This window comes from Panthera onca, chromosome B1 (genome assembly GCF_046562875.1).
Source record: "Panthera onca isolate mPanOnc1 chromosome B1, mPanOnc1 haplotype 2, whole genome shotgun sequence".
Classification (NCBI taxonomy): Eukaryota; Metazoa; Chordata; class Mammalia; order Carnivora; family Felidae; genus Panthera; species Panthera onca.
Window position 1 is genome coordinate 41,439,241 of NC_138342.1, and position 23,222 is coordinate 41,462,462.

Sequence of the window (23,222 nt, forward strand, 5' to 3'; positions counted from 1 at the left end):
ATACCAATGTATTTAAGTATTATCAAGCTATAATTAAATCCATCATGTTTGAACGATTAAGTAGGAACCTTAATTTAAACCATTAAAAAAATCAACAGCAAACAATTTAGAGTCTTTATTGTAAACAGAGATCATTAATAGTTATTACAAACTGAATTGACTGAAACTCAGGTTAGCAATCCAAAACAGAGTTACAGGGTTATCTTTGTATGGCATAATTTGTAGTCTTTGCCCCCTCAACACTTCTTAAAAGACTACTAAAATTATCAGCATTTCAATGGTTTCTTTTCTGTCAAGTTTAGCACTGTAACATTCTCATCCTTTAAAAAAAAAAATTCACTCAAAACTAGGCAGAACTTCCACCTTTCATCAAAACTATCGCACAAAATTTGTTTTCTCATAATGCAAAAACAATACAAATATTTTTAAATCTTGCAGCCCATAAATAGGCAGTCCCTCCTTGTGTTGTTTTACATTTTCCTAACTGCCCTTTGGACGGTTTCTGAAGTACTCTGCTTTCGTTTCATCTGTCCCTGTTGTCACTGTAACCTACCTCCGGTTAGGTTAAACAAGCATGTATCCACGCCCCTTCTCCTGGGGTCCTGTCTCCCTCTACCTTGCCGGAGTCTGCTGCTTGTCATGTCCGTGCTCAATGCAGGGGAGGTACAACCAGCAGAAATAGGCAAAGCTAACGTTTCAGTTTATAGGAAAATACCATCTGGTGGTGAGAATGCGTAGCTAAAGCTTTGCCATTGTGCAAAACAGATCACAGGTAAAATGGACGGTTTGTTCTTAATCTCCTTTCCGGTGAATTTTCCAGGACTACATCTCAAGGAAAAGGCAAGGGTTACCTGCAAAACGTCCTAAAAAATATGTTACCTGTTACCTTAACAATCACTTCTATAAAAACATCAAAATATCCTCTCATTAAAAGCACTTAATGGAGATGTATCAAAAACACAAGTATTTCTCAAAGAGGAATAAAAATAGATTGTTTCATGAATTATATTCAATAAATAATACTCTGTAACATAGTGTTTTGTAGTTTTTGTAAAAATATTTAAAGAAACCTTCAAAACCTAAATAAAGCAGACAAATAAAGAATGTAAAATTAAAAATATACTGAGCATCTGAATGAAAATTCCAATGGATTTTTCTGAGTATCACTCAAATATTAAATGACACTGAATATATTCAAATAGGATTTGAATATCGTAACACTCAGAGGTCATAAAGTTCAATTTTTTCCCCTTCCTTTAAAAACTGCACTCAGTATTACATAGTAAGTCAATCTACTTTAAATACTTTAATGACTGTTCATAATCTCTAAGGCATTTGGTTGTCCTATCAGAGGGAACTGTGATTGTAGTGAATGCAAATTGCTTTTTGTATTGATTTTCTTATCTACATAGTTCAAAGACCATGACAGAATACTGTTGTACTTGAATGCAGAGTGGGGCTTACAATTCATCTCTACTGCTTATTTTACAGTAAACTGTTTTTGAAAACTCCATCCCTGGTGTTGTGTGTCTGATGAATACCAGAGAGTCCCTTTTAAGTCAAATATAAAATACCTTAAAAATCAACTGGCTTGAGGGTTGATCATTATGATGGGATTGTAATATGAGGAGCAGAGATCAAGTCTCATACTTACTCAAAAATTACTTAAAAATTATTTCCTGTATCAACACCCTTAACTCCAGCGCTTCCCAACTTTGTTCAAGGCATGGCGCACACTGCAAAGGGGACTATTTGTAGGGCTTGTGGCTGTGGCAACCTTCCCAGCCATCCCCAGCCACCAGGACTTGCCTGGGGCCACGTCCTCTCCCTTCTCACTGAGCTCCCCTGAGGGCTGAGTGTATAAGTTAGCAATCCTTTTAGCCAATTCAGGTTCTCCAAAGTGCCAAGGCCCATCAGTTAGGAAACTGGGGTAACCCACCCCTACACTAATTTGACTTCTCTAAATTATAATTTTGGAATTGGCTTAAGCTAGTTTAAAACCTGATAGCTGTTGGCCATTTTATTTATTTATTTTTAAACCTGAGTAAGCATAACTGTTTTGTTTGATTCTTATCTACTTAGGTAAGTTTGAGTTACTCTTCATTCATTTTTCTGGAGTTTTAAATAAGTAAGACTTCAGTGCAGATAGTGAACAGAACATGGGAGTTGGAAGCAGGTACATTTTCATTTGAATCCCATGTGAATTCCAATCTCAACCCTGCTCTTTTCCATGTGACATCAGGCAAGCTTCTTAACTGTTCTGATCCTCAGTCTCCTAATGGGTAAAACTGGAATAGTAACACCTACACGCAGAGCTGTGGTGAGAATTAGAGATTGCACACACAAGATGCCTGGGACAGTGCCTCGGGTGTGTAAGATGCACAGATGACCACTATCATCGTTTGCTATTTAAAGCTGAGATGGTGTTTCAATTTCTACCACACTGTGAACACGACTTATCAGTATTTAACAAGTAAACATTCTATTACAGAGTATTTTCATCCTGGTGCAAAACTAAGGAACCATAGTTTCATGCCAGCTCACATATGTGAAGTTCTTTAATGACTTCACTTGCATTGAGAATATAGCTGAAAATTAATGCATCAAAAATCTGTCTTTTCTCTCGGAAGCCAAAAGACAGAGCATGTGACATTTATTAATGGTGGCCCTTTCAACCATCTTAAGTGGGTATATCCCCATTAGTTACCAAAAGCTTTCTTATAGTGAGTGGCCTAAAGAGTTATCCTTTAGACCAGGAAGAGTGGAGTTTTAAAAACACTTCTTTAGAGATTAATTTTGCTTCTATTCACTTCTGGTAATTATTTTAGAGAATTGCCATTTGAAGATCAGTGCAACTTAATGAAATGTGCTAAAATTTAGGCTCTCTGAGAATCTTTTCAATATGGAGGTCATATAATAGATACAATAGTGCTCTGTGGATAAAATAAGAGTTATTGCAAACTCTCTAAAAACATGATTTGCATGCACACTCTTAAAAAAAGGTCAAGATATGAACATATTGGTGGCCTCGCGGGTTCTTCTAATGAGTGTTTCCACAGGGATTGTCTGAGATCTGGCAGCCCATGTTCTGGCCTGTTACTTGTACTTTGAAGAGAGTTCCATCTGCACACATACAGAGCTTGTAGCGTACCCAGTCACCGGTACCAAACTGGTCCCCACTGGAGGAACTAGGTAGGCGAGTTGTGCTAACCATCACGGTTCCATTTAGGATGATGCTGTTCTCCTAGGAGAAGAATAGTAATACAATTTGTTTACCTCCACAAGTGGTGACAGAACAAAGTTAATAAACAAAACTTAGAATATTAACAGAAAAATATGTAGTAAGAAACAGTAAAGTCATGACCAAATCAACAACAAAGAAAACAAAACCAATGTCAAGATTCAACTAGTGACCTCTTAGTAATAGTTCACAATGTAGATCAAATACAGTTATAACACTCTTAAAATTATATCAAAATTCCTAAGTATATGGGACTGATACTGATAAAGTCTCAGATCATTTTCATTTGTTACTTCCTAAGAGAGTTTTTACAAAGTTACTAATGATTGGTAAGTTTCTGATGATAAGAAAAAAGGCTTGTTTTTCTCTCACAGAAAATTAATTTTGATTTCTAATATTTATGCAATGCCACAAATGAAGTTTCAAACCAAATAATTCTGAAGACCAGGCATTCAAAGAAAACTGCCTGGAGGTTCTCCAGGCTGTTTCAGGAACGTTTAGGTCTTTTCTTTTTGGGAACTCCTAAGCCTCTCCCTCCTTTCTTTCTTCTTTTCATTCATCCAGCACATAATTATTAAATGTCTACCATGTGTTAGACACCATTCTAGGTGCTGTCTACAGCAGTCAAGAGACAGGTGAGCCCAAGTTCTCACACAGTTGACATTTTAATGGGGGAGGGGCAGACAATAAATACATGAACAGGTAAAACAAATAAAACATCAGTGGAGAAAAATAACTCAAGGTAAGCAGAGAGAGAGAGTGGCCAGTCAGGAGCTGTGTTTACACAGGATGGTCAGGAAAGGCCTCTCTGATAAGGTCACAGTGCAGTGCAAACTGGGTGATATGAAGGAGAAAGCCATATGGGAAACTGGGGAAGGGCACTGCAGGCAGAGGAAACAACCCATGCAAAGGCCCCGATGTGAAGATGTGCTTGGTGTTCTAGAGCAGGTGGAAGCCAGTGGGGCTAAAGCAGAGAGCAGGCGGGAGTCGACTGGTAGGAGATGAGTCAAAGAAATAACTAGGGGCCAGACATGTTAGGAAAGGGAATGGACTTTTGGGTTTTATCCTGAATTCTATGGGAAGCTGCTTGGAGGGATCTGAATATGGAAGTGACGTGATCTCTGAGAAAGGGTCATTCTGGCTGCCATACAGGGAACGGACTACAGGGGCGAAAGTGGAAGCAGCCAACAGTGCAGCAGGAAGCGGTGGGTTTATACCATGAGGGGTGTTGTTGCTGGTGGTGGTGGACGCAGTGAGAAGCGGCCAGACTCTATCTTTCGAAGGCAGAGCCAGGAGGCTTTGCTGATGGGCTGACGGGCGCCATTTCACAAGAGGGGGACACTGAAAAAAGAAAGGCATGTTTGGGGAAGGAGGGAGGATACGAAGATTTTAGACTTGTTGAATCTGAGATGTGTATTATGTCCTGGAGTGGAGAGGTAAGAAGGCAGCTGGTGGGTGTGCGAGTCTTAGTTCAGAGGAGAGATTAGAGTAGGAGTTCCAAATGTGAGAGTTATCAGGTTACAGAAGGTATTTAAAGCAATAAGACAAAGTTGGTTATGAAGTCACGGAAGCGGCTATGGACTAGTGATAGTTATGCACAGGATATAAATACAATCCATATGTGATGAATTTTGAAATTTTGTTCCAATGTTGCCATCTTGTGGTCATTTAATTTTCCTTTCTTCTAACTGCTAAAGCAGTTACTTCTTTAAAAGCAGTTTGATATTTTTTTTTTTGATAAAATTTTTTCTTTTTTATAATTAGCTATACACTTAAAAACTAACCACTGATGTTAACTGAATTATAAAGCTAATTATCTTTTTAATACTGGATTTTTTTTTCTAACTGTGGAGAAACTGGTATGTGTTTATGTGCATTTCAAAGTATTTTAATATTTCTCATACTAACAACAGTTAGAATTTTCAGATAGGAAACAAGGAGTTAGCTGGCTTGCTAATGGTTATATACATATCTCTCACACCTCTTGCTTCTTTGAGTTTCATAGCCCCCTGTGACCATTCTTCACCATTACTCTCTTAGAGGAATAGCTTCTTACTACAATATGTGCAAAAAATACTCAGTATTGCTATTGAGTTTCTAGCAAGAAACACATTTTATGTTCATCTTTCTTTCTTTTTTTTTTTTTTTTTTTAGAAATTGGAATATGTGCTTTCAGGGAGAAAAGCTATTTATGAAAATGGAAGAACTTAATTTTTCAAAGCTTATTTTTTCTAGAACTATGAAATTAAACTTAAATAAAAGGAAAGAATTATTTTATAAGTCCTGGGGTTCAAGCTCACTTTTGCCATATTTTATGCTTGGTAAAATAAATTTAATTAGTTTCAGTTAAGTTGCATATAGCAGGTGGCCAAAGACATTTTGAAGAAATACGCTTTGATCAGAACTATAAGCAGGTAAGCCATTTTTTTTTAATGTTTATTTATTTTTGAGACAGAGAGAGAGCATGAACAGGGGAGGGTCAGAGAGAGGGAGACACAGAATCCGAAACAGGCTCCAGGCTCTGAGCTGTCAGCACAGAGCCCGACGTGGGGCTCGAACTCACAGACTGTGAGATCACGACCTGAGCCGAAGTCAGCCGCTTAATTGACTGAGCCACCCAGGCGCCCCAGCAGGTAAGCCATTTTTGGACTTCTGGCTCCCTTATATGAGATATGTTACTTACTGAAGTTCAGATATAATCTGTGAAGTACAAAATTTCACTTTTCAATAGCTATAATAAAGGCAAAATCTTTTTCCTTTCTAGTTAATAATAGATGGGTGAATAAAATACATTTTGCACACTTGCTAATTGATTTTCACATCATTAGATACAAAACTCATGAAAGGATATGAACAACCTTTAACTAAAAAGTAAAACCCCAACAACTTCAGAGAACGGATACTTCAAGAATTCCCACTTGGAGAATTCTTTCAGAATTTTAAAAGATTACTTTTGTCTTTTAAAATAATAGAGGAATCATTATGTAAAATTTTTTTTTTTTTAGAAAACAGCAGGCAGGCAGAAAGATAAATAAAATTAAAATTAGCTGTTAGCCTGCTACCCATAGCCAGCCACTGTTGACATTCTGGCATAGTTTTCCAGGTTTTTATAAATGCATATATGTTTTGCAAAATAAAAATGAGATATTTCACAAACTGTAACTTTCTTTCACTTCAAAGTCCATTTTGAACATCTTTCCATATCAAAAAATATACAACTACATTATTGTTTTTAATAATGGTATACTGTTCCACATATGGATTTATGTACCCAAGAATCTAATAATTCTCTAAAACTCTTAATACTCACTGCCTTTAACTCCATATTACCACCCATGTGAAATTCAATGGTTTTGCCCATAATGAATACACCTTCATTTCCACGCACAATAGCACGCCCGTCAACTTTTATGTTTAAATCACTAGTAGCATTGCTGGTAATCTGAAAATTAAAAAAAGAAAGCAATAAACAGCGTTTCTAAATTAAGGTGAGAATTATTACCAGAGACAGAGGAACAGGAGTTTCAACCATGGAATATGAAAGGCAAGTATTTTTGGTCACGTTTTATAGGTGTTGAGATAGACGTGACTTGATAATGATCAGGTGACAAATCTAGAACAAATCAACCCTTCCCATTGTTCCAGAATTTATCCTTTCACATCACTATAAAACAGCAAAACTCCCCTCCCGCTTTGTAAATTCAGACAGTAATTCTCTTCCATTAAGAAAGCAAACAAAATAAATCATACCCTTTCAGTAGATGCTTTTTGAACATTCAAACTTTTCACTCCACTTGGCAAATGAAACTCATGAGTTTCATAGTCTGTGCTGAATAAGATATTCTGAGTCCTCGGGTCAAAAAACTGCATACCAATGTCACTTGTAATAGAAGTTTTGTTCTTTTCTACACTGAGCTTTGTTGTCCCTTGCTGAAAAACAATCTTCAGAAAAACACTTTATCATAAATATGTTTTCAAAGGAGACTGCATCCAAAACTCATCAAGAACATTATCAAAAACACTTTATCATAACAGCCTAACTTCAAGTAATTTTAACTGCATCTGTCTGTCCCCTCTCTATCCACTTGGGAAAAGAGGGCTTTAGAATGAGGGCTTATGTGCTTGTTTGCTTACGCTGCTCTGCACAAATCCATGGGTCACAGGGCATATAGACCTAGGCCTAAGATGGGCGGGGGGTGGTAAGAATACCTCCTTGAGGTTCTATTCCATCAAAAACCTATGTTATAGCAGCCACTTGGCATGGGCTGCCACAGACTAGACTGGCATATTCTCTTCCAGCCTCCAGAAAGTAGAGGGTATTCCAACCTGGGAAGGTGCTTCGTGTGCTGGTTACCTCGTGTGGAGGAGAGAGAGTACATTCTGTATTCTCATAGTAATTAATCTACCACAAAAAAGGATACCACATTCAGATATTAAGAAAGCATGTTACATTAATAGATTGTAAGACCAACAATATTATTAAATAGGCTTATGGACAGTCTCTCAAGGAAAATACCCATTTCCAAAAATCAACACTGGGTTTTTACTAAGAATTTTTCTCTAATGTCCCTCAACCAATGTGGTAACTTACAGGCTGGTTGTTGCCCGTGATGACCAAGTTTTCATTCCGCCTTCCTCCTACTGTGCTCTTATAAAGAGGATGTATGACTCCCATGTCAGATACTTGCTTAAACCGAAGCAGGCCACTTTCGTGGAACTCCATGCTGTCACAGCCGTTTGGTCCGATGCGGATCACAGCCCAGATAACAAGTGTTATCTAAAAAAGGAAACAAGCCCCTTGTTGATAGGTCACGTACATTTAACATAACTGGAAAAAAACAGAAAAGATCATTGCCAAAATGTCTCATCAGTGATACGAACACATCAATTGGTTTTCCACCTATCAACGAAACCAACTTCATTTTTATCAAGGCAAATAGCCAAGAGTCAAAAAAAAAAAAAATGTGCTAAAAGAACAGTTTCTTATTTCTTCTGCTCCCTCCACATCTCGTCCAGGGACAACCACTTTCAGCAATTTTAGGTATTTCATCTAGAATTTATTTCGTATTTTTAAGTAATATGAGTATATTATTTCTTCACTCATCATTTTTAGGTTTTATCTATTCATTTCCTACTTTACCAGATGAGAATTTATCTCATTTTTTCTCCCCCAATCTCAAGTCTTCGCTAGATCCATGTTCAGAATTGTCAGTATTACGAACATGTAAGTATTTTTCAATCCTAAACCAAATACTGTAACTAAGAGAGCAGTTCGTTTCTTGTACTCTGTGTCTCCTGGAGTTTCATATTTCTCTTTCTTTAGCATCAGACCAAGGTTGGTGAGTTTCTTTGGAAGCCTGACTGAATCTTTTCAAAACCTCTGATGTTTCTGTAAAATGTCACTCAGTAAAATGTTCTGAAAGCCCAAACCTCTCAGATAGTTTATTCTACTGGCTCTAGTTTTCTGTCTCAGGAAATCTTGCCGGAACTCTTATATTCTTGGTCCAGTCTGTTAGCCCTGGGTCTGTTACACAACTGTAACCATGAATTTTTCCTTCACTTTCATGCTGGAACTTCCTTGTCTTTCTCCAGTGCTAGATACCCAGTTTGCTGTGTCCTTTCCTTCAGCTTTCTGGGAGTTAATGACTTCTTTTGGTGAGCACCTCCTCCAGTGGCCTCCTTAGAAAGAATCTATGTGAAGGAAATTTTGAGAGTGTGCATGGTTAAAAAATGTCTCTGTAAGCCCTCACATTTGGTGGATAGTCTAGCTTGATATATACATTCCTAGGTTTGGTGTTATTTTCTCTCTAAATTTTGAAGGCCCCTGCTTTCTGGTTTCCAGGGCTGCATTTGAGGGGTCTGATGCCTGTGATTTTGTATTCTTCATGCATAACCTGTTTTTATTTTTCCTGTGGAATACTTTAGGATCTTCTCTTTATCCCTGTTTTCTTAAATTTTACAGTAATAGCCTTGGTGTGCATCTTTTTTATGCATGACACTGCACCCAGAATGGTAGTTTTCGATCTGTTTTAGGAAATTTTCTTGATTTGTTTGGTAACATTCTCCCCAGTGTTCTTTCTTCTCTCTTTCTGAAACTCCTATTAACAGAATGTTACACTTCCTCGATTGATTCTTTAATTTTGTTGAACTTTCTGGAAGGGTTCCTTTTATCTTCCAATCTTTCTCTCTCTCCATCCACCCATCCATCCATCCCTGTGTATTTCTACAAGTTCTTCCTTATTCTTTAATCACTCCTTTTTAATGGCATGCTATTCTTGTTCCATGGATGTAATATACTCTTATTTCTCTGAAGACACTGATTTTAATTTTTTGTTTTCTGCCATTCATCACATTTTCTCTCTCTGAATTCTATTTCCCTACGGCTTGGGTGTTTTTGGTCTCCATCATTTTCTCAGTTCTGGGAGCTTTCCAAAAAATCTATTGATCCCTGGTGGCTCAGTGTTCATATTTAACACTGAGGCTTAAAAAAGCGCATAGAAAGTTCTCTGTGTGGGGTGGGCTTGTGGTAGACAGCCTTCAGAGTATGAGATTAGGTGGCTTTTTCACTGCGACCTGCCAAGCGTCAATATCTACAGGTCTTTCCTCCACAGAAGGCTATTTCATGTCTTGCCTGGGGTACGTGTGCCTGGTGCCGGGTAGCTGGAGACAGAGGACAGAGACAGCAGACAGATGGAGCTGGAAACAGTCTCAGCGCTTCCAGGATTCAGACTTCCCTGCTTCTGGAATGGAAAACCATCCCTACCCTCTTCTGCACAACAGTATCCTCAGGCAGGAAGAATCCCCTCCCTTCTGTAACACACTGTGTGGGGTTAGGAGGCATAGTGGCCTCACTGCTGGCTGGAAGGCTGAGGAAGGCTAGGGATCTCATGGCTCCTCCTATAGGTTTTTCAAACAAGCTGTTTTCAGTTCCTGCCTCACTCCTGCTTTTCAAAATACTTGTATTTCCAATTCCTGAGGCAATCCTGATGATTCTGCAAGGCACTTTCATGAACACACCCTGCAGCCCCCTCCTCAACACACACAAGCAGTTTCTCTTCTCTGATAAGTTATTTGCCGTTTCTCACCCTGCTTTTTGGTCTTCATGTATTATGGTTTAGGATTTCAGTTGCCTCTTGCTCTCTTTCCAGATATTTCTGTTTGTTGACATTGTCATCTTAGGATGAGCTTTTTAAACGGGATGGGAATAAAAAAAGTCTTCATTCTGCCATCTTAACCAGGAGTTTCCAATAAAATAAATTTCTAAAATAAGATAATTTCAGAATATGTGCTCCCAGTATTTATAATACCAGCTCTTTTCAATGTAAGGGAAGAATTCGACACAAATGTTTTGGATGTATATAACGGGCTGGCTTGAAAGTACTGGAAGTCAAAAATAAAGTAAACGGAGTGACTTTAGAACTGCTGCAGCCCATGCTCACGACCAGTCTTAGTTATACCAAAAACTACCCTCTGAAAATGTCATCTACACACATGCCAGAGGGTTTCAAGTTTAACCCTCAGAGAGTTACAACCTTGGATTAAGTCTTCTTTCAAAAAGCAAGTATCTTAGGAAAAGGCAACATAGTAGGTCCTCAGCACCTTAGTGTAAACTGGCCTGCCACATCCTTTCATTCTTTGACAACAGAGACTTAAGACTATAAAATATAACCCTTTGCTGTCAAACAAGGGTTTACAATTTTAAAACCTAGTTGAGGAGGTAAGACTTCATGTAGGAAAAGCTGAATGAAAACAGAAAGGATTATTATTTTTTAGGACAGATGAAGGCAGTAAAGTCATGGTGCAAAGGTCTCTTCTGCTGAGTTGACTTTACCCTTGCAAAATTTAAGCCATTTAAAATACTCCATGAACATTTTCTTCTACATAAAATTAATACATGGCAATATGAGCATACTAGGTAACATTTATGACAACTCAATAAGAGGTGCAAACTTACTGTTATAAAATAAGTCACAGAGATGAAAAGTACAGCACAAGGAATACAGTCGATAACACTGTAATAATGTTGTAATGTGACAGATGGTGACCACACTTACGGTGAGCACTGAGTGCTATACAGAACTGTCGACTCCCCATGTTGTACATCTGATACTAATACTGTATGTTAACTACACTTCGATAATAAATAAAAAAAGAAAAGGCTAGTGGGTCTTTCCTAAAAGTATTTAAAAGATGGAATCTCCTGTTGTCTTTCAAAGTATATATCAGAAGAAGGAACATCTGATAAAACGCACTCTTGGTTGTGAAATTAGGAAGACAGGATTCTGTCATATAATATTTTGGAGAGTAAGCAAATCAGGGGCTCTTTATACAAACTGTAAAGGGTAACTGTGCATCTAAAAAAAAACCTTAAGAGATAAAACACGTATAGAAAAGCAGAAAGAGGGCTTCAACAAGAAATTATAGAAAGTCCATGATGTCACTGAAAAATTCCCCATGGTAATTAAAACAAGAAAATTCTGGGGCGCCTGGGTGGCTCAGTCAGTTAAGTGTCTGACCTCAGTTCAAGTCATGATCTCACGGTCAGTGAGTTCGAGCTCCACATTGGGCTCTGTGCTGACAGCTCAGAGCCTGACAGCTCAGAGCCTGTCTCCCTCTCTCTCTCTGCCCCTCCCCTGCTCATGCTCTGTCTCTGTCTCTCAAAAATGAATAAACATTAAAAAAAAATTAAAAAAAAACCAAGAAAATTCTGTGGCAGATACTTACGATTAAATTGATGACAGCCAGGATAAACAAGAGGATAATCACACAGATGGCTAAATTGCCCTTTCTTCCTCTCAACCCCGTTTTATGGAGGCGATCTTCATCAATTGGAATATATCCGGCTTTAAAATTACTATTGTGCTCCTTATTGACATTCCTCCTCTCGACAGCCTTCTCACGCATGGACTTCTTTACGGGACCATTGGAACTTTGCTGAAAACAAAATACAGCACAATGGAACAGCCATACCCACTCCTTTCGACGCATTTATTTATGAAGTACAAATTCTTACCTAAAGAAAGCTGAACTGGTTAGTGATATATTTGCCATAAATAAACTTTAAGGTGTTGAGTTGCAAGCTCCAACTCAAGACATTATTTTGCTTGGAGGGATAGTAGAGAAGAACCGTTACTGAGACTATTTGATAACATATCTCCACTCTCTGCTCTGAATAGTCCCACTGTCACTAAAGTGCACAGCTAGCTCATTTGGGGTAAGAGTTGACACAGACATTCCACAGTCGGTAATCTTTTTTTTTTTTTTTTAAGTTAATGACTTACAATGATTTGTTTCATTATATATATTTTTTCATTTATAGGAAAAGAATTTGGAAATTCTGACACACTTTGCTGTTTATGACCCCAATTGGCTAAAGATAATATTATCTTAGATCAGTAGTTTTCAAAGTATGGGCAGGGGGGCCCCGGAGGAGCCCTTTGAACTCTTTCAGGAGACTGGAGGGTAAAAACTATCTTCAAAACAACACCAAGATGTTATTTACTTTTTTTACTCTCCTTCTTTCATGAATGTTCAGTGATTTCCAGAGGCTAAATATGTGATGACATCACTGCTCTAACAACTAACGGAATGTGTGCTTGTGTATTCCTGTGTTTCAAATTTTCACAGGTTTAATTTCTAATATAATAGGCATCAATGGATATAGCCCACATAAACAAAAGTTCTTTGGGATCCTCAGTAACTTTTAAGGGCATAAAAGTAACCTGAGACCAGAAAGTTTGAGAGCCTCTAACTTAGACTATGGTTGAATGATATTTTTGGTAATACATCAGAAACACAAAATGGGTAGAAATGGATACTGCCCAACTTACATATATGTTAGAGCTCTGAGACAATTTATTTTTTGAATAGGCATTTATTAAACACTTTATGCTTAAACACTAGTAGGAATACAAAAATAATATAGGACAGGATCCTTATCTTCTAGATGTTACACGTTATTAAAACAGTTAGCGATGCAATAAATTATTCTGTATGTTCAGGTGCCAAAATCAATAGTCTGGGCAACACATGCTGTGGAGTCCAATGAGAGGAGAAACAGGATGGCTTGGAGTATTTTTTCAAGGAAACAGGAAGTAGGTGGTCAGAGCCGGCAATGTAGGGAGAAGAAAGCTGCAAAGTAGGGCTGGTTGGGAAAATTCCTGGCCTGCTGGGTACAAATTCCAGTCTTCCTCTCTGTTTAACTTGGAGTCACTGGAGGTTTATGAACATAAATGACATATATTTCAGGATCCTAAACATGTGGGTGTTTGTAGGAGAGATCGGAACAGGAATACCAGTTAAGTAGGTTGTTGGGCGATGTTGTCATAATGGAGGTTAGAGGTAATGAGGTAATGAGGGCCTGAACTAAGGTGGGATGGAAAAAGACAGATTGAAAAGATATAAAAAAATAAAAATAAAATAAAAAATAAAAACATACTTCAAGAGAAGAGTTAACTGAATCTGCAGCCAGCTTCAAACAATCCCGTGTTTACTGAATGGTGACTAGTGAAGTATGGAGAATGAAGGAGGGAGAAGATTCTACATATGCTGCACTTAAACTGAATGAGAAATAACCTCGTGACTCAAAGGCAAGGGGAAGGCAGGGATGGGGTATTAGGTCAGTCTGGGCTAGAGACAGAGATTTGAGATCCTTAGCCTTGAGGTAAATTAAATCCACGAGTGCATCTTCTTACTGTGCAAAACAGTATACAGGAAAGAGAACAAAGAGCCAAGGACATGGTCTGGGGAAAATTTAAATGTGCAGCTATAGTGGGAAATGAGGACTACAATGAATGGTAAGAGAACCAAGCATGTGCACTGCTGCTGAACTTGCTTTGTTAAGAAGTGCTTCTGTGACTTTCAAAGATGAACTCTAAGTAGCAAATGGGTAAGCAGGAAACAGCCTGAAAAGATGCCACATGTGTGTATCTATTTTTGAGTCCAGAAAGAGAAAAGAGGAAAGAGAGGACTGTAGCTAGAGAATTACGTACACTCAGAAGAAAACTGTGTTTTCAGTTTTGCTGTGTCTTCCTCTCCTCTCCATGCAATTTGGGGGAAGACTCGCCTATTTGACCGCAGAGGGAAAGATGCCAAGCGGGGCAAAGGCCAAAGGTCTCAGAGCGGGGCAGGATAATGGAGGAAATGAGATCCTTCAGGAGGCAGGAAAGAAGCTGACACAGAGTACATGAGAAAAGATAATCTTTAAGGATAGGCTTCGCTGAAACAGCTCACACCCAGAAGAGAAAACATCTTCTTCTGGGATGGAAAAGGCAAGGTCATCTGCCAAGGAAGAGTGGAGATGGCTACTGGAATCTTATCACGGCGGCCGAGGCAGCAGGCTGGTTAAGGGATTGTGGAAAATGGAAAAGGACAGGAATAATCATTGTGAGTAATGCAGCAGGTAAAAATTTTTTTTTAATTCCACAAAGTGGTAAGGAAGGCAATATAGAAGACGCCTCAATCCACTACCAGATTTTTTTTCACAAGACAGGTTGCTGAGTATCATGTAAGTTGTGTGTCTGCATGAGGTGCAACATCTAGGAGGGTACACTGACATTGCAGACCTCTTAGAGCTGAATGTTCATTTTGAAAGTATTTGGGCTGAAGGTATTGAATACCTTAAGGAAGGTGTGCTTTCTTCTAATTTTCACAGACACAGTAGGGGCAACTTAAAAGTCAGGGCTTGAATACAGGTCTACATAGGAGAGGGGGCAAAACTGATCCCTCCTGGGAGGCATTCTTTACTCTTCTCTGCCAATTCATGTACATCATTATATTCAATTTGATGCATTTATAATTCACTGAAGAGTTACTATATGCCAGAGGCTCCAGATCACCAAGACAAGCAAGCCATAGCACTGCTCTCAGTGAACTTCCTCACAGGCCAGGACAGTAGACAGACAGGTCACTAACAATGCCAGTTCAACATGGCAAGTGCAGGAGTAGCAAATACACTACTGACACGGTACAAAAGAGGAACGTAACTCTACTTAGCAAGCAGGGGCATCAGGTGAAGGTTTTTAAGAAAGGCTGAGATCTCACTCGAATTTTGGGAGGATAAATGGGAGTTAGCCAGGCAAAAGTGCAGAGAAAGGTATTCCAGGCAAAGGGAACAGCATAGAAACTGTGACTACAAGTCACATCAGTATGAATTGATTTTGGTAGTTTCTGTGGACCGTGAAAAGGAGGAGTACAGAAATGGGGCAAAGAATAAGGTGCGAGATGTGGGTAGGTGCCAGTAAATGAATGGACGTAAGTTACCATGTCAAGAACAACGGACTTTATCCTGAAGGTTATGGGGAACCACTGAAGATTTAAAATAGGTTAGTGATACAATCAGATCTGCGTCACAGCAAAATCAAATTCATGTGCCAAAAAGAGATCAAGTGCAACAGAAGAGTTCAGAGATGAAGATGTCAACAGCAGGTTTATCTAACAGTCCAAAGAAGAGCTTGACTGAGCTTTAGATGAAGAGATGACGGGGAGAGGCATTAAGAGGAAGATTCTCTCTCTCTGTCTCTCTCTGCCCTTCCCCACTCATGATCTTCGTCTGTCAAAATAAATAAGAAACATTAAAAAAAGATGATGAACTACAGAACCTGGTGATTGACTGGCTGTATGTGACACAGACGATCTAAGGCGACTCCCAGGTAGGGCCTGCTACATAATGTGTGGAATCCAGGGACAGCAGAGCATTAAACCAAGTGTGGGTCCTTTCTGAGCTCCCTTAAACTGGCCCTGCTCTCAAGTTTCTAGCTCGGTTAACCAAGTGAATGGATGGTTGTAGCCCTTTTTTAAAATTATTATTTACTTTTTTTTGAAAGAGACACTATGAGCAGGGAAGGGACAGAGACGAAGCAGAAAATCCCAAGCAGGCTCTACACTGTCAGCACAGAGCCCGATGCAGGGGCTCAAACTCATGAACCGTGAGATCATGACCTGAGCTGAAACCAAGAGTTGGACGCTTAACCAACTGAGCCACCCAGGCGCCCCTGGAGCCCTTTTAATGGTAAATATGATGAGATCCAATTTTGTACATTTTTCAGTTTGGGGTGCATGTGGAAAATTCAGTTCACGGTGGAGACATAAATGCTTTACTCTGAAGTGACACTAAGGAATGGGCCACTCTGCCCAGTTTCTGTGTAAAGCGAGAATAGAACCTTGGTGGAAACTCCAGAGCATTCATAAGTGATGTGGATGAAAAAAAAGAACAGGCTGAAACAAGAGCTGATAAATCAGGAGGGAAATGTGGAAAGCCAAGGAACAATTTTAGTCTCAACAACTCCCAGAAGCTGTGTCTCCGTTCACTTTCACTCATTCCTTTAGGTTTTATACTGTTAGATCTGTAGCTTGCCCCTGTGGCTGACTTTTCTGCACTTAATCTGACTTGAAGCTCCTTGAAGGCAGATTTCATGTCTTCTGCTTTCTATGTCCCTTGGAATGACTGTTCCGGTTATGTATCTCTATTAGGTCCCTAAAAGCAGTCAATTAGTTAAGAAGGTCTTTTCTGGGAACAGAATGCTGGCAACTTGACTCCAATTTATTCTTCCAACGATGTTGAAGAATGAGACTTTTTCAAAGGAAACTACCATATCATAGTTTTGTAAAGGGAATAACAGTTAAGGAGAAAGTGACTATGAAAACTATTTTTATTTTAACAAAGCCCCTAGCAACGACTGGTATGTATATGTAACAGATGCATGCATATATGCGTATACATACGTAGAGCTCGCTTTGGGGAGGAATAACAGCCTTTTAAACTACTCTAAGTTACAAGTTTACCATGCAGATCAGGAAATACTTGATAAAGATTTAGTAAATAATTTTAAACCAACTGGACAGGAGGCAGTTTTAAACTGGTGACTAAATCTCTAAAACCAAAACGGGAGGAGAAACCTGATGTCTGCATATCGGGGATGGCAGACACAAGAAGTGGCCGCAAGCTGGCACCCAGGCAACAGCTGACTGTTTCTTGGCGGGTGTCAGGGAAGCCTCCCCGCTCACAGGCTGAGGCTATTTTTACCCGAATCTTCGCTGGCCACCGTGCCGGGCACGTCTCCGGCACGTCCTGGCGCAGGCTCCCGCCTGCCACGGCCGCCTCCCCGCCCCTCAGGCGGCGACCCCTCCTCAGCCCGTCCGGGGGGCAGCGGGCCTGGCCGAGGGCCGCGGCTTGCTCCCCCTCCTCGGCCCGGAGCCCCGGCCCGCGGTCCCAGGCGGCCCTCGCCAGCATCCCGGGCTGCGGACAGCTCCTCCCGCCCGCTCCGCCCCCCTGGAGCCCGGCCCCCGGCCCCGGCGCGCCCTCGCGTCCCGGCTGCCTCCCCCGGCAGCCAGCCCCGCGGAGGGCCCCACCGGCAGGACCCGGGCCTCCCCTGTCTCTCCTGCCCCCGGCCGCGGCGGGGCTCCCAGACCTGCTCGGCCGCCGCCGCCGCCGCCGCTGCCGCCATCTTCCCGCGCCTGGCGCCGCCGCTCTCAGCGCCGCGGCCGCACCCCGCGCGCCTGCGCCTTGGCGTGGGGTGGGGGTTGGGGGGAGCGCCGCTCGCCGGCTTCGAGCCCCGCCCCTCGGGGGGAGGTTTGGAGTCCCGGGCGCCCCTGCATCCAGGGCTGTGGCTTCGGGGCGCGTCTTCCGGGGCACAGGTATTCACGCCACCTCGGGCCGCTTCTGGGTTCTACCCAAGAGGCGCTTCAAAAGAGGAGGGCGCCGCTCCCTTCCCCCTACGTTACCGTCACGGAGAGCTGGTGCCGTCCTCCTTGGTTGATGGGCCGGGGTCTCCCTGGCTAGGGTGGGAAGGGGCGTCTTGGAAAGGACCCGGGGACGGGCGGTAGTGACAATATACACGGACGTTGACAAGTTGCCAATTAGCTAGCTAAAATCTTGGAAACTGAGCGTCTTCAAGGAGGACAGAAAATCGCTTTAGGGATGCTTCTTAACTTCAGAGGGCCTATGAAGTCTGGCGCTTTCTTCTGTGGTACTGGGGGTGGATTTTCCATGTAGTAATGGAGACAGTGTTGTCCGGGGCGCTACGTCTGGGGAACCTAATTTAACAGATATTCTCTGCACACCCGGAACGTGCCATCCAAAATGCACAAGTACTTTGAGTTTACATTCCTTGTTCCTTGTCAGTGTAATCCAACACTCCTCTTAGTTTGCTGTTACTTGTTTTTTTGTTTGGTTGCCTTTTTAAAATGCAGTGAGGGCAGTAGCAACCAAGGTTGCTGTTCCTCAGGTAGCTGAAACAGACTTCTAGAAAGCATCTTTGGGCCCCAGGGCTGCCTAAGTCAGCAGGAAACACAAAGAGACCAGCTGGCAATAGCTTTCTTTCTCTAGGAACTAGGTCAGTTTTGCTTTTTGATGACTGGAGCTGTTATTTCGCTGCTCTGCTTGCTATACATCAGAAATTGCTGTGAAGTTTAAATTAGGTAATCTGTCGCATAATAAATCCCTCACAAACTTTTCCCGTCTCTCCTGATTTTGGCTGATGCCAGTAGCACACTGGTCATCAATCTCTGTGCATCTTCTTTCCTGAATGCTAGAACCACTGACTCACATCTCTCTGCTCAGTCCTGCTGGGATCTCTAGGATAAACCTGCATCTTAACCAGGACTGTAAATTACAGCCCAAAGCTCTTGGAGTCAGCAATAAGTCTTCAACACTCTGGCTCTGGTCCCAGAGCTGAGTTATCAACTCAGATAACTGGGCTTTTGACTGATCCTTAGCTCCTGTCTCCAGCTCTGGTACCACAGTCCTTACATCCTATATGTTTTGCCTCTTTTTCCTCTGCTTGGAGAGAGCTTCTCTTTCTCTCTCTGGCAAGCGCACTCTTATTCATCCTCCAAGAATCCATTCAAATGTCACATTCCCTCTAAAGCCTCCCCAGGCTTCCACAGGCAGTTTTTAGCTGGTCCATCCCCTAATTAACTGTGCTGCCTTTTGTAGCACTTTATGTGGCATTGTATTTTATCTTGTTTACCTGTCTGATGTCACCTGAAAGATGGGGAGCTCTATCTGGAAGGCTCATGTCTTACATATCCTTTTACTTGCAATGCCCAGCATAGCGAAGAAACTTCGTAAATGTTTTAGAAATCTGCCTGACACCCCACTTTCTAAGACCAGAAGCCCTGCCTTTATTCTGCCAACTTCTCTTCCACTTAGGTGGTGAAATACCTGACAACTAATTTTCTTGATGCCAAATGCCCCCTGACTCTCTGAAAAATCACCTTTTCTTGGAGTCCTTATTGCTCATCTCCAGCTGACAGGACACTTCACAATTTTTCTTGATGTCAATTGCTGTAGTCTTTAAAGAGATTCAGTATACTCACATGACCCCACAGTTAATGTGGGTCATTCCCAAATGTGTTATCGGCAAGCTTTTTTGGATCTTGTTTTGTAAATAACATGTAGAGTCTACACATACCTGGGAATGTCTCTCTAATTACCCTGACAATCTCATGTTTAGGTCATGTTATCCCCATTTTACAAATGAAGAAATCAAGACTCATAGAGGTTAAAAGCCTACCAAGTTTTCAACCAATACAGAGCCTGGATTGAATTTAGGTCTATCTGACCTACAGCCTTTGCTCTTTCTGCCACATCACACAGTCTTTAATTCTGCATTTCCTTTTGCCTGTGGGCGTGCAAACCTGAGGCTAGAGTTCTGGTCAGATTATGAAGACAGTTATCCCTTCATTCACTTTATAATGCGTTGAATAGTGTCCCCCTATGAAGATATCCAAGTCTTAATCCCCAGTACCTGCAATTGTGATGTTATTTGGAAATAGGATCTTTACAGATATAATTAATTTAAGGATCACCCTGGATTTAGGTTGGGTTTTAAGTCTCATGACCGGTGCCCTTAAAAGAAGAGGAGAGGACAAAGACACAGAGGAGAAGATGATGTGAAGACAGAGGCAGAAATTGGAGGGGTAATGTTTCTACAAGGCAGGTCATGCCAAGGCTTGTCACCAGAAGCTAGGAGAGAGGCCATGGAACAGATTCTTTCAGAAGGAACCAACCCTGCTGATTTTCTGAATTCTAGCCTTCAGAACGGTGAGGAGATAAAGTTCTATTGTTTGAAGCCATCAAATTTGTGCTAATTTGTTACAGTAGCCCTTCAACACATCCAAAAACTGAACTGAAAATCTTTCCCCTCGATCTGCTCTTTGTGTATTCCTTAGTGAATGGCACTGGCATCTGGTCAGAAACCTTCAAAGTCATTCTACACTATTTGTAGTGTGATCTTCCTTCCTTCCTTCCTTCCTTCCTTCCTTCCTTCCTTCCTTCCTCCTTTCCTTTCCTTTCCTTTCCTTTCCTTTCCTTTCCTTTCCCCTTCCTTCCTTCCCTCCTTCCTTTTTCCTTCCTTCCTTCCTTTCCCCTCCCTCCTTCCTTCCTTTCCCCTTCCTTCCTTCCTTCCTTCCTTTTCATTCCTTCTTTCCTTTCCTTCCTTCTTTCTTTCTTTCTTTCTTTCTTTCTTTCTTTCTTTCTTTCTTTCTCTTTCTAGAGTGTGCAAGTTGGGAAGAGTGGCAGGAGAGAGAGAGAGAGAGAGAAAGAGAATTTTAAGCAAGCTCATGCTCAGTGTGGAACCAATGTGTGGCTTGATCCCATGACCCTGGGATCATGACCTGAGCCAAAATCAAGAGGACACTGAACCGATTGAGCCACGAAGGTGCCCCTGATCTTTCTAAAATCATGACACTCTTCATCCCAAACTTTAAAATCCTCCAATAACTTTCACAATGAAAATTAAATTCCTTTTATTAGCACATAAGGTTTCGTACTTTCTGGTCCCCGTCTACCTTTTTTTAGCCTCATTTCCCGCCTCTTCCACAAACTCATCCTCACTCCAGCCTTGTGTGGTATTTGCAGTTCCCATCTATTTGCCTGAATGCATCAAGTTCTTAGTATCTCTATGCTTTTGCATATGTGGATATTTCCCTATTTTATCTAGCTATTCTCCTACTTGTCCACCAAAACTCAGCTTAAGAGATACCTCTTCTGGGAAGCCCTTCTTAATCTTTCTCCTCATCACAAAACTCTGATTTTTGTGGCCCTCTGTGTGATCCTCAGCAGGCCTCTGTGATCACATTTATCCTTGTACAAGGGAATTTCTTTAGTTGCCCATCTGTCTTATTTATGAATGCATACCTCCCTAAATTCTAACCCTCTTTAAAAGACCAGCCTCAGTCCCACTTCCTCCTGAAAATTACAGCTAATCATTATTGCTTTCTCTTTGTAATTGTTATGGCACCGATTTGCGATGATGCCCCCTTGATACTTAATAATACACTGTTTTGTGTTATTTTACTTTTCACGCATGTATGGTTCACTCCCAAGTAGATTATAAATTCATTACAAAGCAGGGGCAATGGGTTACCACTTTTGTGCTCCAAATCTTGAACACACTGGGAACCAAGTACGTGATATGTACTTAATAACTCTGATGAGTGAATATGAGATTAATTTGTCCTACTGGGTAAAAAATATTACTAGCATCTAAGTGTCTTTGACGTATGTTCATGCTGATGCTCACTGTGCATTACTCCAGAGAAGAACGTCATTAACCCTCAAATCTGTGTCTCCTAAGCATTTTTCTGGGTCCAGCACGGCCCCAAACTTCACTTCTAGGAGCTCCAACATGATATAAAAAAGAGACTCAAACATATCATTTTTCTGTTTACAGCTGTTTGCTGCTTCCCCATTGCCTACAAAATAATGATCAATTTCTTTAGCCTCATATACAGGACTTACCACAGCTGAATCCAGGACTGTCTTCCCAGTCTTGTCTCTGATTCCCTGAATACCCTACAGTCACGCTGGATGAGCATTCATCATTCCCTGCCTCTCCAGGGAATTTCATGCCTCTTTGCTACTGTCCATTCTGTTCCACCTTCTCTTCTCGGTGAACTTCTCTCCATCCTTCCAGAGCTGGCTCTAAATGTCACTCTCTTCCATAACTTCCTCTGAGCCTTTCTTTAGGGGCTGGAGGAGGAAGTAAGGGAAGAGTCAGTATTTCCACGGAGTATTTTATATATTATTGTAACGTGTCACATTGACCTATAGTTGCGTATCTGTCTTCTGAAAAGATTGTGAGATGCTCAGGAGCAGGAACCGAGTCTAATCCTACCTTATGATTAAGGCAGATGTTTGGTTGCACGAGAAATTCAGTAAATTCTGATCAAATGTGATGAAAAAAGCCTATTTCCACATTCTTCATTTTAGGGACTGCCTTCGTGCTGTCCCAGATCCTCTCTTGTGATGCTTAAGGACATCTTACAGTGTAGACCATACCCATAATGCACATTTGCAACAGCTTAACATATCCTAAGTACACCCCTTCAATGGCCATTTTCACAGAGCCAAGTATTTGCCATGGCATTTAGCTGGCAGAGCTGAAAAGGTTGAAAGCAAGGATGCCTCAATATTCCATTATAATAATGGAAACCTGGGTTAGATATGAGGGGTATATTGTGGCTCTCAAAAATCACACCAAATCAGCTTTCTTTTTTTTTTTTTTTATTTTTAATGTTTATTTATTTTTGAGAGAGAGTATGTGTGCGGGACGGGCAGAGATGGAGACAGAGGATCCTAAGCGGGCTCTGCGCTAACAGCAGAGAGCTCGATGCGGGGCGCGAGCCCATGAACCCGTGAGGTCATGATCTGAGCCAAAATCAAGAGTCAGACGCTGAACCGAGGGAGCCACCCAGGTGCCCCTTTCCCCTGCTCCTAATCTGTATTTGCTACAAATGCTCTGAGTTATTTAGGTGCTAAGGTGATACAGTTGTGATATATTAAAATTCTCCTCTTGACCTCAGCCGTAGCAATCTCTTACTCAACACATCCCCAAAGGCAAGGGAATTAAAAGCAAAAGTGAATTACTGGGACCTTATGAAGATAAAAAGCTTCTGCACAGCAAAGGAAACAACCAACAAAACTAAAAGGCAACCAACGGAATGGGAAAAGATATTTGCAAATGACATATCGGACAAA

The 23,222-nt window shown here is 41.0% G+C and overlaps 1 protein-coding gene across 2 annotated transcripts; it reads right to left on the bottom strand.

Moving 5' to 3' along the window:
- Positions 1 to 100: 100 nt before the first annotated feature.
- SGCB (sarcoglycan beta) lies at positions 101 to 22,007 on the bottom strand. Of its 2 annotated transcripts, none has more exons than XM_078446120.2 (6): positions 21,984 to 22,007; positions 11,966 to 12,175; positions 7,833 to 8,018; positions 6,992 to 7,183; positions 6,552 to 6,683; positions 101 to 3,244 (listed from the first exon to the last, which is right to left on the bottom strand). In XM_078446120.2, exons 2-6 carry the CDS (start codon positions 12,143 to 12,145, stop codon positions 3,041 to 3,043), a joined length of 894 nt encoding a protein of 297 aa, XP_078302246.1. In that variant the 5' UTR covers positions 12,146 to 12,175; positions 21,984 to 22,007; the 3' UTR covers positions 101 to 3,040. The 2 variants fall into 2 exon arrangements, with proteins under 2 accessions (XP_078302246.1, XP_060511036.1); XM_060655053.3 differs by lacking the exon at positions 21,984 to 22,007 and adding an exon at positions 17,650 to 17,748.
- Positions 22,008 to 23,222: the final 1,215 nt, after the last annotated feature.